The sequence below is a fragment of the Podarcis raffonei genome, chromosome 14 (assembly GCF_027172205.1).
Source record: "Podarcis raffonei isolate rPodRaf1 chromosome 14, rPodRaf1.pri, whole genome shotgun sequence".
Classification (NCBI taxonomy): domain Eukaryota; kingdom Metazoa; phylum Chordata; class Lepidosauria; order Squamata; family Lacertidae; genus Podarcis; species Podarcis raffonei.
This window is the reverse complement of record NC_070615.1, coordinates 24,162,006-24,181,072: the sequence shown is the minus strand read 5'-3', so window position 1 is coordinate 24,181,072 and position 19,067 is coordinate 24,162,006. Positions and strand designations below refer to the sequence as shown.

General features: G+C 45.4%; 1 protein-coding gene across 1 annotated transcript in view; it reads left to right on the top strand.

The window, feature by feature from the left end:
* The window catches only part of SLCO3A1 (solute carrier organic anion transporter family member 3A1), a 115,655-nt gene extending 103,795 nt beyond the window's left edge, over positions 1–11,860 (top strand). Inside the window, exons 7-10 of the mRNA XM_053364624.1 lie at positions 1,433–1,571; positions 7,161–7,336; positions 9,276–9,340; positions 10,371–11,860. Coding sequence (XP_053220599.1) covers positions 1,433–1,571; positions 7,161–7,336; positions 9,276–9,340; positions 10,371–10,750 — 760 coding nt within the window. The 3' untranslated portion in view covers positions 10,751–11,860. The remainder of the gene's footprint in view (positions 1–1,432; positions 1,572–7,160; positions 7,337–9,275; positions 9,341–10,370) is intronic.
* Positions 11,861–19,067: the final 7,207 nt, after the last annotated feature.

Here is a 19,067-nt window from a genome sequence, read left to right as displayed (position 1 = left end):
GGTGGCCAGCACCTTTAAGAGCAGAATCTCTGCTGGAATTCTTTCATTTGGCCATCTTAACTAGAGAGGTCTAATCCAGTGGGGTGGGGTTTCCATCAGCAATCCTGAAGGTATGGTGTTATGTATTGAGCTGAATTCTAGAACAATAGGATCCAGAATGCAGCAGTCTGATTGGTCCGCAGGAGCCACCCAATCCAGCTCCAGGTGGAAGTGAATCAGCAACCTGATTGGCCTGAAGGAGCAGCCAATCAGGTTTCTGGAGGAGGTGAATCCACAACCTGATTGGCCTACAGGAGCAGCCCGGAATGAGCCAATCACTCATGAGCAGGGCCCATCGTGTAAATAATGTGTATATAGCTAGACGTTTTGGGGAAAGTTTCATTCATACAAGCTGAATAAAAAGCATGAAATTCACACTCAACTCCGGGTATATTTCATATAGTTAGGAAGCCTAGATGTATGTAGGGTTGGCTTTGGGCTGGCTTCCAACAGAGACTTTAGCTGCTCCTGAATTTCCCAGCATGCACCTGTCCCAATTAAGAGACAAGATGGCTGCTGATGTAGACCTTGGTAATATAGTGCCCTGTGCGAGTCCAAAATTTGACACACACACAGCCAGCCCTTGCGCCCCAAAGCCAGGCTTTGGAAAGGAGGCATGAGAAATCTAGAGCCTTCCCTACTCCTTCCCAAAGCTGCATTTTGGACCCTGTCAGAGCCCTCACACCAGCGGGAAGGCACTCGCTTGGCCCCTGCATTCTGTGAGGGGGAACCAGTCAACCGGCCCTAAATCTGCCTTTGACTGATCAGTATGGCTATTCCTAACCTTTGGGACCTTAAGCTCCTTCTGTTCTCTTTGTTGTCTTCCATGCAATCAGTAGCCAAGGAAGAGTTTGAGACCATAATACCATGGTGTCATAGCAAGCACAATGATGCTTCCCCCAAAGAGTCCTGGGAAGTGTAGTTTGTGAAGGGGGCTGAGTTTTGTGAAGAGACCCTTATTTACACACACACACACACACACACACACACACACACACACACACACCGAGCTACAGTTTCCAGAGTGGTTTAACAATCAGTCCCTCTTCATGGGGAATTCTGCAAATTGCAGCTCTGGGAGGGGAATAGGGGTCTTGGCACCCTTAACAAAGTACACCTCACAGGATCCTTTTCAGGGAGGGGCCTTAAAAGTAAGGCCTTTTTGCAGCTGAAACTCACCTGAACTCAGTTCCACCACCTCTCAGGTGGGCGCCATGGTGAGTTTCAACATGTCTTTCTCTAGAAAAATAGCACTGCTTAAAATTATGGTGTGAATATGGCCTGGGTGTAACTTTTGGGGAGGAAAGGTTCACTAGGAAAGAAATGCTTCGGAGCCACGCTTCCTTCTGACCAACTATTGCCCTCCCCTTACCCCCCACCTACTTTCTTCCAGATCAGGACCATCGTCCATCCTGGCACCATATTCCGCCTGCAATAACAACTGTAAATGCCAAACTGATTCCTTCACTCCGGTCTGTGGGGCAGACGGGATCACGTACTTATCTGCCTGTTTTGCTGGATGCAGTACCATGGTAATCCATATATCCTTCATTGATTGATTGGATTTCTTACCTGCCTTTCACCATAAGGTTTCCGTGCGGATTGCAGCATTCGGTTACAAAAAAACAAAAACAAAATGCATTTGGGGCACTGTGCAAGATTACCCCCCCAAAAAAGTGCTTTTTTTCAGGGTGTGATTGTGGCGCCCAAAATGGCCGCCATGCTCTCAAACAAAAAAAGTGGGATGTCCCAGTTTTATCAGGACACTTGAGGGGTATGTATGTCTTTGTGCTCTGGCGATGCCTCTTGCTTGCCCACATGGAACATACAGTGAAGAGCGTGTGAGGGTGCATAGAAACTAATAAACTACAGTGGTACCTCTGGTTACATACGCTTCAGGTTACATACGCTTCAGGTTACAGACTCCGCTAACCCAGAAATATTGCTTCAGGTTAAGAACTTTGCTTCAGGATGAGAACAGAAATTGTGCTGTGGCGGCGCGGCGGCAGCAGAAGGCCCCATTAGCTAAAGTGGTGCTTCAGGTTAAGAACAGTTTCAGGTTAAGTACAGACCTCCGGAATGAATTAAGTACTTAACCCGAGGTACCACTGTATACAAATGTAAAATTGACATTCGTAGCACCACCTGTTTATACTCTTGCCCCGCCTATCACTTGCACAGAGCCCTGCCCAGTAAGGAATGTGGCCCTCACTCCCCGCTCTTGCCTTAAACAAAATGGACAGAGCCTCATCTAGTGGCCCAACCCTGAAACAAAGAGAGGGAGAATGGAGCCAACAGAGAGGTGCTGGTGAACATCAGTGGCATGAGCAGGTGGGAAATTCTCCTTTGCCAAAAGCGCCAGGCAAGGCCCTCAGGATGGAGGGGAGCAGGTGGCCGTGGAAGAGCTTGCTAGCCATTGCTGGCAAAGGGAGCCTGTTCTTCTTCCGGAGGCTCATTGTGCCCAGATATAATTGCTTCCTCAGCTGCATCTCCTTCATCCTCCTTCCCGCCCCAAACCCCTTTCATATCCTCTCTCAACGTTTCTCTGGAGAGAGGGAGAGAGACAATGACAGGTTGTGAATTCAGCAAATCTCTAAAAGCTTGACAAAGAGAATAATTTCTCTTTGTTCTCCAAAGCCTGATATTTTGATAGAAAGAAGATGACTGATGTGTGTGGACAAGGCAGAGTTGATATCTAAGGACTAAGAAGTGTGTGTGTGTGTGTGTGTGTGTGTGTGTGTGTGTGTATCTAGACCTAGATATTTCAATAACTTAACAGTTCAAGGCGAGTCAGTTAGAATAAATCCTCCTGGCAGGAAATAAAGCGATTCTGTATCTCCCAGCATCCTCAGGGAGCAACAGCCATGATTGCGACACATTCAGAAAATGTTGTTCAGTTCTTCTGGGGATCTTACTAAATGCACGCACAAAAAGCGGAAGAAAAGCACAGCAGATTTTCTGTGCCGCTGAAAGCTCACAGATCCAATTATCCCCATTCTCCTCTGCTCCTCCTTTATCACACCACGCCATTGTGTGGCATTTTCCTGGGCCACTGATATCATCAAAAGCCTTCCTCACTCTTTCCTTCGGCAAGCACGCATCAGAGAGCCAGAGTCCCTCTTCAGACACACCAGTGGGGAACCACAGCATTGTCACTTTTTGGCACTGTTTGGACAGACACCTCTTTTGTTGTTGTTGTTGCATGAATAATAGCCGCGGGGAGCTTGCCTCTAGCCACTACACTGCTCTTGGGGCCAGAAAAGCGAAAGCATGGTGGAGGGGGGCCACATGTAAACTTTCTGGAAAAGCAGAAGATTGTAAGCTTCAAGGCACAGCGGAGAAAGGCATATCCCAGAATAACTAGAAAGACTTTTAAAAAATAGGAAGCAAAGACTTTGTGTTTTCTTTTATGCCTTCCTACATAATAGGGGCTTATTAGTTCGCCCTGAGGGCAGATGGGAACCTTTCCACTTGGACAGAGGCATAGCTGGAGGGGCACGCTGGGTGCTACACCGCAGGGGCCACCCCCATGGATGGCTTGCCCTGCCTCCAGGTGCCCAAGCTGCTAGCTATGCCCCCGTACTTGGGACCTCCAGAGCTCTGCTGTATGTACTGCTACAACCTGTCAGACAAGGGTTTTGAATAGCAAAAGATGCACCAGTTCTCTTAAGGCAGCCTTCCCTAACCTAGTGCCCTCAATTCTTATTTTTATTAGTAGTAGTGGTAGTATTTATATGCCGACCCTCCAGCAAATTAAAACATCGAGCACAGTAAAACACCCAACATTTAAAACTTCCCTATACAGGGCTCTCTTCAGGTGTCTTCTAAAGGTAATATGGTTACTCATCTCCGGTGAACCGGGTTCGATTCCCTGCTCCTCCACATGCAGCTACTGGGTGACCTTGGGCTAGTCACACTTCTCTGAAGTCTCTCAGCCCCACCCACCCCACAGGGTGTCTGTTGTGGAGAAGGAAGGGAAAGGAGATTGTGAGCCGCTTTGAGACTCCTTAGGGTAGTGATAAAGCGGGATATCAGATCTAAACTCCTTATATAGTTACTCATCTCCTTGACCTCTGATGGGAGGGTGTTCCACAGGGTGGGTGCCACTACCGAGAAGGCCCTCTGCCTGGTTCCCTGTAAACTCACTTCTCACAGTGAGGGAACCACCAGAGGGTAGCAACACAAGAACAGGCCTTTTTGTGGTGGCTCCTCATGTGTAGAATGCTCTCCCTAGGGAGGCTGGCTTGGTGCCTTCATTACACGTCTTTAGGCACCAGGCAAAAACATTTCTCTTCTCCCAGGCCTTTGGCTAATTGTGCCATCTATGGCCTTTTAAACTGTGGGGGGAGGTTATTTATTTTATTTTTGTTGCTAGGGTATGAATTTTTCTGTTTTAATACTGTACACTTCCCCTGTGATCCTTGGAAATTTAATAAATAATAAGAATGGGGGCGGGGGCTGAAGAACATGAGCAGGGGACTAGGAGTGAGATCTGTGTGCAACATAAGCCCTTCGTGATATTTGCAACTGGCTGGGAGATCAAAGGGAATACAGCCACTTTCTTCCCTTTCTGATTGCGCGTTGATAAAGCTTATCTCGCCTGTCTCTAGCTTTCAGCCCCTGAACAAACCCCCTGTAAACCTGAAGCTGTCTGTTCCCCTTCTAAGGTGTGTGTGTGTGTGTGTGTGTGTGTGTGTGAGAGAGAGAGAGAGAGAGAGAGAGAGAGAGAGAGAGAGAGGGAAGCACCTCTGTTATTATCCCTACTGCTGCTGATTCCTGACTTTCTGCAAGAGACAGAGTTAACATCACAAACCAGTATCTTTTGCCTCTTCATTGTTCTGAGGTTCTGAAATGAGGCTGCAAAGGGCTGGGCAAATTTACTCTTTTTAATGCACTCTGGCTTAATTAGAAGCAGTGGGTGAAAAGTGGGGGGGGGGGGAGTAAATCAGAAAGTAATTAGAAGCTTTAATTTGAAAATGGTTTAGCCTAATGCAGGGACACAGCGTCTTCCTTTTATCCCTGTATTCACGAGGGGTCTCAACCCATGGTAATTTTCTTTTCTTTTTTTAATGGTAATTTTCTCACAGTTGTGCTTATTTGAAAGACTTGAAAGAGCCAAAGGGAGAACCACAAAGGGGAAAGGAATGGCACACCACTAGAGCAAAGATGGCCGTATTCTGTCCCTTGGCTCTCTTCAGACTGGCAGATGCAGGAGGGGTGTGTGTGTGTGTGTGTGTGTGTGTGTGTGTGTGTGTACCTCCCATTTTCCTGCCTCTTGTTTGACTTTTACAGCCAATATTGCAGTGGCAGAGTTGACACTCAGGCCCACTGTGATCCTTGCAGGAGTGCAGAGCACAATCCTGAGTGCAGAATCTCTTTATGGACACAGTCGCAGAATTTTGATTTTTTAATAATGATATTGAAACCCAGGACCATAGTGCAAAAGGTTGAAAAAGGAATAATTCAGTTATCCAACCCCAAGCCATCTGAAGGAAACTCTATACAGAGGTTTTTTTTTAATGTTTAATATAGGGCTGCCATACATCTGAGTTTTCCTGGACATATCAGGGATTTGTGAAACTGAGTCTGGGTGGAATTTCCAAAAATTGTGATGTATGGCAATGATCTTTTCGGGGAGATTTTTCAAAAAAAGCTCAACAACCAAAAAGACCTCATGGTATGGCAATCCTAGTTTTTTCCCCCCCAAAAAATTAATGATTTTCCAAAATTTTTAAAACAAACAAAAAACATAAATCTTAACTGTAGTTAATCCAATCTTCATAACATTGTTAGGTGACTTCCTCTAATCCCCCGGCTGAATTTCAATGTATATCATTGTAACAGTTTTCCAAAACCAAATTTCTCATAAAATTAATCACTTAACATCATTCTTTCTTTTCATTTTAACTTTTTATTCTCTAACATCACCTATTTAAATCCTAAGCCTATCTGATATTTGCAAGTTATTAAGTTACCTTAGCATATTTAACTAAATAGTCTTTAAATTTCATCCATTCCTTCTGGTACTCCTCCTCCTTCTGATCGCGGACTCTTCCAGTCAGGTCGGCTAGTTCCAAAAAGTCCATCGTCTTCATCTGCCATTCCTCCACTGTTGGGACTTCTTGTGTTTTCCATGGCAATCCTAGTTTAATGTTCTATTGTGTTTTTATATATGTTGTAGCTGGGTTGTAGCTGGAGCAACCCAGTCAAACGGATGGGATACAAATAGTAAATTTGTTGTTGTTGTTAAATATGACATCCCTATTTTCATTGAAGAAATGATGAAGGGTATGCGATGGTGTGTTGACAGTGCCTCTCAGAAGCCAGAGCATAGTTAAATACAGTTTGCAAGCAGGCTACAGGTTGCCTCTTGCCTTTCCATGGCTCCCAAACTACAATGAGTGGCATGTCCACACCCTGTAGCAGAAATGACCGCTCCCCGCATAAAACGGGGGGGCGCCCTTTGCGTGGACGCGCGCAGCCCCTGGATCTGGAGCGGCTCCATCAACACAGGCTTGGCTTCGCCTTCCCCCAGGTGGGATACCTGGAGGTCTCCGCCTACCTCAGTCAGTTGTCCAATCCCGCCTGGGGGAAGCATTGCCAAGGAGACCAGGCCAGGTAGGGGAGGGACTACCTGCCCACACAATAGAGGGAGGATCTTACCTGGGAATCCTCACTTGGCGCCAGGGCGGAAACCTTTAGTCTATTTTCCTCTTTGCAGCAGCGATACAAAGGGGTTTCTAAGGGGAGGCTTTGACCGTACGCCAAGAGGTCGTCATTGCTCTCCCCTGTGGCGGCGGCATAACGGGGGCAGCTATCTCTGCTTGAACATATGTTCTCCAGAGCCGGCCCATCCCCCCCCACACTGGATAACCCTGATGTTCCCTAGGTCCCCAGCTGGGGACTGGGGAGGGAGAACGCCCAATGCCTGAGCCAAAGTCTACCCATATCTGAAACATAATAAAGTTGTGGCCATTTTAATCCCATAGCACATTGTCTTGAGTCATTATTCCACATGACGGGGGGCGGCGCCCGGGATCTGGGGGACTCCGCCTGTCCGCACAAATCCGCTGCTCTGTGTTTTGTCAGCTGAGCCTCCTTAGCTGGGCTTTCTCTTCCAGAACCTCATGGGTTGCACGTGCCTCGGTCTGGTCCCTGCGGAGAATGCCACGGTCGTTCCTGGGAAGTGCCCAACCCCAGGATGCCAAGAAGCCTTTCTGACATTCCTCTGTGTGATATGTGTCTGCAGCATGATCGGAGCCATGGCTCAGACGCCCTCCGTCATCATCCTCATCAGGTGAGAGCCTTTGAGCGTTTGGGGACTGTGGTGACAGAAAAGGGGGCTGCTGGAGCTGAAGCAGAGCTGGATCTGAAAGGGTGGCCAGCTGAAGGCCGCATCCGTACCATATATTTAAAGAGCTGTGGTGCTTTAAACAGCCATGGCTTCCCCCTAAGAATCATGGGAGCTATAGTTTGCTACACGTGCTGAGGGTTGTTAGAAGACCCTTATTACCCTCAGAGAGCTACAGTTCCCAGAGTTCACTGTGAAGAGGGATTGAGAATTAAACCATTCAGGGAATTGTACCTCTGTGAGGGGAATAAAGGTAGAGGGACCCCTGACCACTAGGTCCAGTCGCAGACTACTCTGGGGTTGCGGCGCTCATCTCACTTTATTGGCCGAGAGGGCCGGCGTACAGCTTCCAGGTCATGTGGCCAGCATGACAAAACCGCTTCTGGTGAACCAGAGCAGCGCACGGAAATGCCGTTTACCTTCCCGCCGTAGCGGTACCAATTTATCTACTTGCACTTTTTTTGCGTGCTTTTGAACTGCTAGGTTGGCAGGAGCAGGGACCGAGCAACAGGAGCTCACTCTGTCACGGGGATTCGAACCGCCAACCTTCTGATCGGCAAGCCCTAGGCTCTGTGGTTTAACCCACAGTGCCACCCGCGTCCCTATGAGGGGAATAGGGGTGTCCTAACAACTCTCAGGAGCCTTAACAGAACACAGCGTCCAGAATTCTTAAGAATTAAGCCATGACTGACTGAGGTGTTATGATAGCACTTCAAATGCAGGGGGCTCTGGTTATATCTGGATATCCTACTCCCCAGTTTGAAGCTGCGTCAAAACTTAGCATCCTTTTCATGGCTCACAGCAGAGACTATTCTGCTGGGGAAACTAGTGCACTGCCCTCCCAAGGAGAATGTCACTAATTTTTTTTTAAGCCCCCAAATCTCAAAGCCACACACTCTTTCCTGTGTCTGTTCTCAGCACATTTTATACTTCTGTTTGATGTTAGAGAAAGCTCTGCAAATATCTCTGTCAATCTACCATTCTCTGGCCAATCAGCTGTCTGCACCCTCAGCCAATCCCAATCTAAACATGTAACTATGGGAAAGAGGTTCCTCATCAAAGCGGAAAGCTAGGTGACTGATGAGGCCGCCAGAAACTCAGCTCCTGTAGGAAGGCAATTATTCTTACTCTTGTCATGAGACCTGTCCAGCACAGCTGCTATAGCAGATACGAGAAGAGCCAGGACTGCTTCATAAACAGCCCAAGATGCTGGAAGAGGTGGACCTCTGACCTGATCCCTCAAACTCGTCTTAAGTTTTTACGTTCACACTTTTGACCCAAGGCCAATAGATTATTATTTTTTATCGCCTCTCCCTGCACATTCACACTGCCTGTCCTCCTTGCAACATTCTAACTTTTTTAAAAAAAGTTGTTCCTTCTTCCTTTCAAAAATTCACTACCTACAGGTGCTGGGAGCAGGCTGGGGAGGGGGCTACAGAAAACAGGATGGTCCTTTTTGCGGTCTTTCTGGAGGCTTCCGACTCTGACCACTGTTGGAAGCAAGTCACTGGACTAGAGGGTCCAATCTAAAGGTTTCCTGTCATATCCAGCATATAAAAATGTGAATTCCTTACGTGATGGTTCACAAGGGGTTGTGATTTGCAGGCGGTGGATGGGAAAGTCCATAATGCTGCTAGATTTCTTAACTTACCAGGCAGCTGCAACTTTTTTCTAATCTCAAGGCACCTAGAAGTGGAGTGGTAGGGAAGGCAGCACATTAATGATTTAATTTCTGAAGATGGGACCATCTTGGTTGACAGAAAAATATAACTGTGGTAGTGGTGTGCATGTACATTAATTAAAGCCTGGAGCAAGGAACCATTTTTATACACGCAAACATATTGTATATACATATATCTTGTTTGCTTGAATTTCTCCTGTACAGAACTGTGAGCCCAGAGCTGAAGTCTTACGCTTTGGGAGTTCTCTTCCTTCTCCTCCGGTTGTTGGGTAAGTAAAACTTAACCCTTCTTTTCATCTTCTCTCTTGCTGCTCTGCTGCTTCAGGCAATGACTTCAGCAAGAGCAAAAACTAGACCAGGTCAGCACCATGGAGAGCTCAAGGGGGAGACTCCATAAGAACAGAGCTCAGGTGTTGCTTCAGCGAGGATTGGAACATCTTGCAGAGGAAGAGCCAAAAGTTGCTGGTCTTTCAGCAGAACTGATAGAAAGATCTGGACATTCCATTTCTCTCCTGTGTAGCTTGATGGAATGGGCTGCTGTAGATGGCAGTTAAGAGAGCTCTTTTAGCAGAGCTGATGGAGATGCTAAGGATGTTCTAGGGACCCCAGCAGATATAATGATATCTCTTCTGAGATGCTGCTTTGTGGTTTTCCATAGGCATCTGGTTGGCCACTGTGAGAACAAGATGATGGAGTGTTGGCCTGATTCAGCATGGCTTTTATTGCTTTCTTTTCTTATATATGGATAAATTTATCCATTGACTTCCCCCCCCCCATTATGTTCTATGTTTATCCTTTAATGCTACATATTTTAACTTATTACATTCCATATATAGATCCTAAATTATTAGCCTTGATGTCTTTCTACTGTTGCTCATATTTCAAATCCTCCTCGTGTTTTCAAGCAATTATAATAGTTCTTTAGATATTCTACAAAAGGTTTCCAATCCTCATAGAATGTTTCGTCATTTTGGTCTCTAATTTTTGCTCTTAGCTTGCCCAGTTCCGCATACTCCATCATTTTAATAAGCCATTCTTCCTTCGCTCATCCTCTTTCCATTTTTGAGCATACAATGTTCATTGCATACATAAATAAATTAACCAACTTTTTCAGTATATTTGTTTCTGTCACCTTAAGAGAGAAGCTTCAGGTTTCTTGGGGAACATCATCTTATACATCTTCTTTATCTCATTATAAATGATTTCCCAATAGTCCTTCACTTTTTTGCAAGTCCACCACACATGGAAAAAAATATCCCTTCTGTCGTTTTCTCACATTCTTATCTTCTGCTTTCACAGGTTTTATCCCACCTCCCCTGATCTTTGGAGCAGGGATTGATTCCACATGCCTGTTCTGGAGCACGTTCTGTGGAGAGCAAGGAGCATGTGCTCTGTATGACAACGTTGTCTACAGGTACCTGTACGTGAGCATCGCAATAACCCTGAAATCGTTGGCGTTCATCCTGTACACCACCACTTGGCAGTGCTTAAGGAAGAACTATAAGAAATATATCAAAAACCATGAAGGTGGACTAAGCACTACTGAGTTCTTTGCCTCCACTTTGACCCTGGACAACCTAGGCCGGGACCCCATTGGCCAGAATCCATCACATAGGACAAAATTTATCTATAACCTTGAAGACCACGAGTGGTGTGAGAACATGGAGTCTGTTTTATAGTGATTATGAGGGTGGATTGCTAACCCAAAGTTCCTTTTTAAAGTTTAAAAAAAAAGATAGATAAGATATATGGGAAAAAATGTAATATAATATACAAGGATCTTTTGCAAAATGGCAGCCACCACTATATCTCAAAATCTACTGTGATGTTCCAGAACACTCTCATACATAGTTAGACTGACAGAGGAGGAAACTCTGTCCTTTTCTGAGAAGCAGGGCTAGACAAGGTTCAAGAGAACAGGGACATTCTTAAAATTTGGCATCAGAAATGGAGGTATGGAGCTGTACCAAACATGTTGGCTGGTGGTGACATTATGGATGGGCAAAGCTCGCAACATTTTGGGATCCAGAGTTTCAGTAGAGAGCTGTCTGCCCTTTGGCGTAAAGACAAAGAGAAAGAAAGAAGGAAAGAATGGAAGAAAGAAAAGCCTTTTTTCCAGAATAAGCACCATTTGAATCTCAAGTACCGCTGGGGGTAACCTTTGCAATAAGAGCTAAAAGGATGCAAACTTGGCTGCTGTTTAGTCCCAGCATTCTCCTCTTACCATCTCTGTCTTTGTCATCAAAGAGGGAGCCACATCGGAGTTCCTCAGCTGATCCAACTTCACCATCACGAAAACCACAATCCCAGAAGATATATCTAGGCAGCTGTTGAAATGCCCCAAGCCAGCCCCATGACGCATCACCACTCAAAACGCACCAGCATCATTCAATTGACATCTCTCTTTCCATTTTGGTATTGGGTGGGTAGGGTTTGAGCCTGGCTGTGCCAGAATAAGGTGGGAAGGGGGGCGTTGGATGATCCATGCTGAACGTGCTGTAAGCTGGCCATTTTCCAACCTGGGATCCCTCCAGATGCGTTGCACTACAACTCCCATCCGTCCCAGGAAGCAACAGCTTGGGCTGATGGGAATTCCAGTGCAAAACATCCGGAGGACACCCAGCTGAGGAAGGCTGCTGGAACTTTTTTTAAAAGTACATACATGATAGATGAAGAAGATGTTTAAGGGTGAAGAGAGATGTTACAGTTTAAAAGTGGCAGAGGTGACATGCTTGCCCTTCCTGTATACCACTGTGCATTTTTGTATTCTGTCATAAGTTCTGGCGGGGGGGGGACATATTTTCAGTGCAATTTGGGTTGAGCCAGGTGAAAAGTTGAAACGTGGTTGGACTGGGCTTAGTTGAAGGTAGCGCCTCTCCCCACTGCAAAGTTCATCCATTTGTACAAGATTTGTGATTTTTGTTTTTTTGGTAGGGGTATGGTGAACAAATATATATATATATATATATATATATATATATATATACACACACACACACACACACACACACACAGTGGTACCTCTGGTTATGAACTTAATTCATTCCGGAGGTCCCTTCTTAACCTGAAACTGTTCTTAACCTGACACACCACTTTAGCTAATGGGGCCTGCTGTGCCGCCAGCGCCCGATTTCTGTTCTCATCCTGAGGCAAAGTTCTTAACCCGAGGTACTACTTCCGGGTTAGCGGAGTCTGTAACCTGAAGTGTTTGTAACCCGAGGTGTTTGTAACCCGAGGTACCACTGTACAGTGAGAATATATATATGGGTGGTGGGTTGGTTGGTTGGTTGGTTGGTTGGTTGGTTGGTTGGTTTTTAAATACAAATCCTGGTACTCAAGGGCAAATTACTCACCTCCATATGGGAAGCATTTTGTTTATCCACTTAGGGCCAAGGGGAAATGCCTGCCATTTTGGCCCCTCTCTTCATTTGTGAGGAAATGGTGTAGGAAGTGAGCAATGAAATCAAACCGTTTCAGGGACACCTTCCTTTTGCTACATTTATCTCGCCTGTCTCTTAAACCTGTAAAAACCTCTCTTTCTCTGCGGTGACAAGCAAGACAGGGAGGGCGGGAGACTGATGGCTACCAGCCACCATGATTTTATCCCAGAATGCCTGCTGCAGCGTTGGGAAATTTTGGCAAACAACTGGCTTTCACCTGTGGGAATTCTCTTGGTTCAGCCCACTCCCTAAGGTAACACTGTTTCTCTGCACGTGTGTAGCTCAAAGGGCAACCACCCTTTTTCTACGTATGGCACCTTTCCCCAAACTAGCTGGCTGGGGCTGATGGGAGTTGCAGTGCAAAAACACCTGCAGGCCACTAGCTTGGGGGAAACTACAGTGCCTCTCTCACCAATGCAGAACAGCCATTCCTTGGTCACTGCTAGGTGACCTGTTGTTATTGAGCATCCATCCTGATTTGTTTGTCGGGTGATTAGATTAGGTTGGCTATTTAATGAGCGTTCATTCTGATTTGCTCGGAGGGAGGTGGCCTTGCCTCAAAGTAAGTATTAGCCCACACTTTCCAGTGCATTTCTCTCCCCCCCCCCCACACACACACTTTTTCCGTTGCAAAAAGGCTGATTTGGGGAGAGAGGGAACAGATCGTTGTGCAAAAGTGACCTGAATTTGCCGGCCTGTAATTAAATCCCACCCGCAAATACAGTGACAGCCCAGGAGTGCCCAAAATCACTGCAAGGAAGAGAACCGTTGTGAGTGCCCCCAGGATGTGATGTGCATCTCTTTGCTCTACTTGCACCAAACTTGCCATTGCACACACATCACACACTTCTATGCATTTTAGGCCTATGTTAAATTTCTTGCTTATTCCAAAAGCAGAAGTGTGTGTATGTGTGTTTTTAAACAACAATCATCCCCTGCTCCTTCTTTTTTAAACTCTCTATGAATATTTTCCAATACATTTTAGTCTTCCTCACTTCTAGATGCCCCATGACTCTTAACTGCAACAGAGAATTTCCCAATGTAGATACATATCTGTACCAGTAGTAAAGAAAGGAAGGATCACAAAATATTGTTTTGGGACCGGAGTAGTTTAACCCTTGGCCGGGGGGGGTAATCTCCCCCCTCAAGTGAAGTTATCATGGGTGGGGTCCCATCACCAATTTTGACAGTAGCATATATAGAGAGAAAATTAAAGGAGGCAAATCACCTTCTGATGATCAGATCAATCTTCTGATGAGCAAGATGGTGGCCAATAACACCCACAAGTCATCAGAGGACAGGGGGCTGTGCAACTGTGTGAGAGGAAGAATGTGGGCTGGCCACAGCCAGTTTTGGCCACACTCACCACTGGCATGAGATCGTCGGAGGGGTGGCCAAACATGAATGTGACCCTACACAACAGCCACGCTGGTGTAGAAATACAGCAGAGGCTAAAACAGGTGCAGGGTCTATTATTATTATTATTATTATTATTATTAGTCATTGTTTTTCTCTTCTTCAGTACTTGTAAATCCAAATTGATTAAAACTAATATATTTAATACAGTCCCAGCAAGCACAGCCAGAGTCAGGGATGGTGGGAGTTGTAGTTCAGTAACACCTGCAGGGCCAAAGTTTCCCCACAGCTGTTATCCAACAGCAAACCTGACCTTGCCATGTATTGCAGGTTCAACAAGGAGTCACGGCCAGTCCAGGTTCTCTTATCCGTCTGCATGATACATTCTTTTGCTCTCATTCACACTTCAGACAGCTTCCAAAAAGGAGTATAAGAGCCTAACTGTGCCCCTTACGCTTTGCCATTTCATACCCCAGATATTCGCAGGGGACTAGTTTTTCACCCAGCATGCAACACTGCCATTGCATTTCACTTGAGGGTTCCACTAAAAGGGCATTGCAGTCAGATCCCAATAAAATTGACTTGCAGGAGGGTGGGGCGTTATTTCAATAATCCAAAACCATTCCCTACCCCACAGGCTAAAGAGATATAACCTTTCTCCTACTTAAGGTCTCTTCTGCCATGCTTCATCCTTGATCTGTTGAAAATGTAGGTCCAATGGGGGAGCTTCGGCACTAATTTGAACGTTAACTTACCGTATTTTTTGCTCTATAAGACTCATTTTTTCCCTCCTAAAAAGTAAGGGGAAATGTGAGTGCATCTTATGGAGCGAATGCAGGCTGCGCGGCTATCCCAGAAGCCAGAACAGCAAAAGGGGTTGCTGCTTTCACTGCGCAGCAATCCCTCTTGCTGTTCTGGCTTCTGAGATTCAGAATATTTTTTTTCTTGTTTTCCTCCTCCAAAAACTAGGTGCATCTTGTGGTCTGGTGTGTCTTATAGAGTGAAAAATACGGTAATTTTGCCTACTGCCATATACAGGGAAACAAGAAATGTGGGTCATCGTCACCTGCAAAAGGTTGGCCTGTTCCAGTGTCATAATATTGCTTGAAATGCAGAATGTGGCTTTTCTTAGCATAGTCTTCATCCACCTGGTGCCCTCCAGATGTGTTGGACTACTGCCTGGCTGTGCTGGCTTGAAGTTCTAGTCCAAAAAAATCAGGGGAGGGGCACCAGGTTGGAGAAAGCTGCCTTCGTGAATAGTGCCAGCACCCCATCTCTGGGATCCTGGGTTTGGCTGTTCTGGAATTTCCAGACAACTGGGTTTCCCTTGTTTGGACCATGGAGAAATCTGGAGAACACAAATGAGGTTGGAAAGTCCCTTTCCCAGAAAAGTGAAACAGAAGCAGAGCCCTGAAATCTGATCTGCTGCTTCCCCCAAGAGGGCTACAAATGTGATCTTGTGTCTTCCTGAGATATTTGTGAGCAATTCTTCCTCTTGGACCTCCTCTTGGCTGGTCCTCTGTTTAAAATGTATTCTTATTCATCCCTTTTGTGTGTTCCTCCAAGTTGCTCAAGGCAACATTCATGGAGTACTCCAATTTTACCCACCCAAATATCACCACGAGCCAAGTCAGGGTGAGATCCAGGGACTTGCACTAGAATTTGAACCCAGATCTCCCCACTCCCAGCCCAGCACTATTTACTTAGGACTGCAGCCTAACTTAGGGACAATATTGGCAAGTTCTCTCTCTCTCTGCATGGTGGCAGTCAGACAGTTTTATTAGTTGAAGATCAAAGGTTATTGCAAAGATGGTGAATCTATCTTCTTCACTATACAGCTTTGGGAGAATGCTAAAAACACACCTCTTCAACCTGGTGTTTGCCACCTGAGATGTGTGTTTTCAGAGCCCACCCTGTTTCCAAAAGAAGACAGAAGTAAGCGATAAAAGGATACCCAGAATGAAAATTAGCAACAGTTTGTACATACTTTGTTTTAGCATTTTATGAGCTGCCAGGTAAAACAGGGATATCCTATATAAAATGATACATCTGTTGGGGTCTCAGCACAATAGGAGAGATCTTATCTGCTCTCATTCCTATCCAGCATCTCTTTCAAAATTCTATGGAAAATGTTCAGGCTGCTTTATGGACCGAGATTGTCCATAGCACCATGCAATGTATACCAATTTTTGTTGTTGTTTGTTGTGATGTTGTTTATAATGGAAAGACAAAAAGCATATATATCCATTTCCAGCCATGTCTTGTGCAGGAAAAAGAAAAATCCATGCATCTTGAGTGCCGTTACGAAACGGCCGTAAGCAATAAGAAAAGTATCAGGTATAGCCAGCAAAGCTAGAGCAAATAATTTACTAAGAACAGGTTTGATTGTAACAATTTTTTCCCATCTGAAATAATCATTTTCAAAAACTTTCCTCAAAACTTCTCATCGCATTGTTCGGTGCCATGCAGATATTTCATGAGGACTAGCGTGTTGAAAAAAATGTAGGAGCCAGTCCTGGGGGCAGTCACTGGCTCCTTGGTGCATGCAGCAGAAGAAACGCACAACATGCGGTTATGGGCCCAGAATCCAGCTTTCATCAGAAGAGCAAGTTTCTAGTCCACATGGAACATGTGTGGGGAATGCTGACAGCAATCTCTGAAGTGGACAAGGTTACTGACCCAAAGTTCCTAGCTTCAGGGATAGTAGGGTAGCTTATGTGTTGTCAGAGGACAATCCTCCGTTTGAAGGTGTCTTCCATTTGAAGAGCTGTCCAGTCTAAGTGTTGTGGTTTAAAGACAAGCAAGCATAAGGAGGAGAGAGGGAGGCCTTGACGTTGCCCATTGGTGATTAGGAGCACCTAGACAGCAGACCAAGCAGGTATATATGGGTCACCTATCACAGTTTTGTTCCCCTCCAGGATGAAATGTATTGTACTTAGTGAATAATCGTAAATTGGCATCTATGCATAAGAATTAGCCCATGCAAAGTCGATGCAATCCATTTCCTCTTTATTCTTTTGGGGGGGGGTTTGCATAAGTGGCTGCCCAGCTCAAGAGCCAACAGAACTCCTTGCCTTCCCCACTCCCAAGCCAACCCGAACTATGAAAAATAGAGGGAATGGCAGAAGATGACAGAAAAAAATACTAAGTGTTGTGCAAATTTGCATAATTTATGCAGTTTGCAGAATTGGGGGTTTGGTCAGCACAGAATCTGCATTTCCTTGGTGCACAAGTTCAGCTTTTAAAAGAATCTGCAGCAGGGTCCATGCAGCCACGATTATACTCCGTCTAATTCTTGAGGGGCACTTAAGAGAGGTGAGCCATTTGGAATTTGGAGCTTCAAGGCTCTCGATTGCTGGCATTGGGGCCTCTCTCAAAAAGCAAAGGCAGGCAGAATCCTTGTAAATTCCAGGTGTTTGGGGGGGACACACATGTGTCTGAAAATGACCTGATCCATTCTGAATCCAAGCAGGAAAACAAATAAGATCTTGCTTCCAGAAACGCAACATACCAGTTGCAGTGAATACCAGGTTTAAGGAGATCACGAGTGAGGAGAGGGCTGCTGTGTCTGTGGCCTCCTTGTGGGTTTTCCTCCCAGGTTGTGCACTGTGAGAACAGGATGCTGAACTAGATTAGGCCATTGGCCTAATCCAGCAAGAGGGGTCTTCTTAGACTCCTGGGGTGGGGGAGAGAGAGGCAGATTTAGTACATAGAAAACTGCCTTATCCTGAGCCAGACCATTGGTCCATCCAAGCTCAGGATTTGAGTACCATTTTCTGGGAATCACAAGTGTGGAGAGGGCTTCCCACGAGCACCTGGCTATCCACAGTGAGATCAGGATGCTAGACTAGGTGGGCCTTTGACCTGATTCAACGGGTGACGAGTCAATGCAAGTTGTGAAATCTGCAGTGGCAATTCCTTTGGCGATGGGATGGTGGGTATTGGATGGCAGAGTCCCTTTTTATCCAGAATCCACATAGAATTGTACAGTTGGAAAGGGCCCTGAGCACCATCCCGTCCAACTCCCTGCAGTGCAGGAAAATGCAGCTATCCCATTCGGGGATCAAACTTGCAACCCTGGCATTTATCAGCACCACGCTCTAACCAACTGACCTATAAATCACATGTAAAGGCACTTCCAAACGCAGTGATTCCTCCCACCCACCTCTCCTCCCACCCGCCCAAGACTAGCTAAGCGTTAATACCCAGCCGCCTTCTTCAGTGTTTCCTTTCTGGGGCCTAAAACTGATTTCTTTTGACGCTTAGTTGCCCCTGTCCCCCATTTCAGTTGGACAGCATGCTGATGCTTTTGGATCGATCATGCCCCCAAAGGAGGGTTTGTTCCAAAGATACTAATGATAATCTTTTTTGTGAGGTTTCTTTTGTTGTTGTTGCCTTGGCTGGTTTATCATTTGGGTGGGTGAGGGAGTTCTAGCAGGACTTCAGAAATTTAATATGTTAATCCTTTTTTTCTTTTCTTTTTTTGGAGGGGAAAGAGATTTATTTAAAAAAACGAGAAAGATCTCGCTGTACGTCTGATCGAAAGGGAGAAAAACGGGAAAGAGAAGCGTCGTGCTCAGTATATTTTGAGTACCGCATTCTGTATTTTTGCAAGCTTATATTTTCCAGATGAGTTTAGAAATATGTGATGATGTGAAATAACGTACTGTAAGTTTGCTGTAAATGATATTAAAAGCACTATTTTCATTCATCACTGGTGTCCTCGGGTGAGCTATTCTTTATTTGCATTTTTTATTAATGTTCAACATTAGCATAACAGTTATAATCAAAAGAAATAAACAAGGGAAAAGACAATATAAATTACAAGTGTGCAGAAAAACAAGGATTACTTTTGAGAGCCAGAACAAAATGGAAAGCAAAACCTTCTGGGCAAAAGAAGAAAGTGGTAGGACAGGATTCATGAAGATATAAAAACTAAATATAGGTGGTTTTACCAAAAGGAAAGATGGTCATTTGGTGGATGTCTTGTACATTCAGGTTGGGTTTGAAATTTTAGAAAAAGCCCTCAAGGTTCCTCAGATTAATCCTTTTTTATTGTTCCTTTGCTGAACTTGGGGGGCATGTGAGTGGGGCGAGTCAATTTCTCTTGCACATAGGAGCCAACACCTAGGGGCTGAGGGGTCTTTAGCCCCCCCCATAAAATATCTGATGGGCATTGCCATTCAAGTGGGCTGTGTGT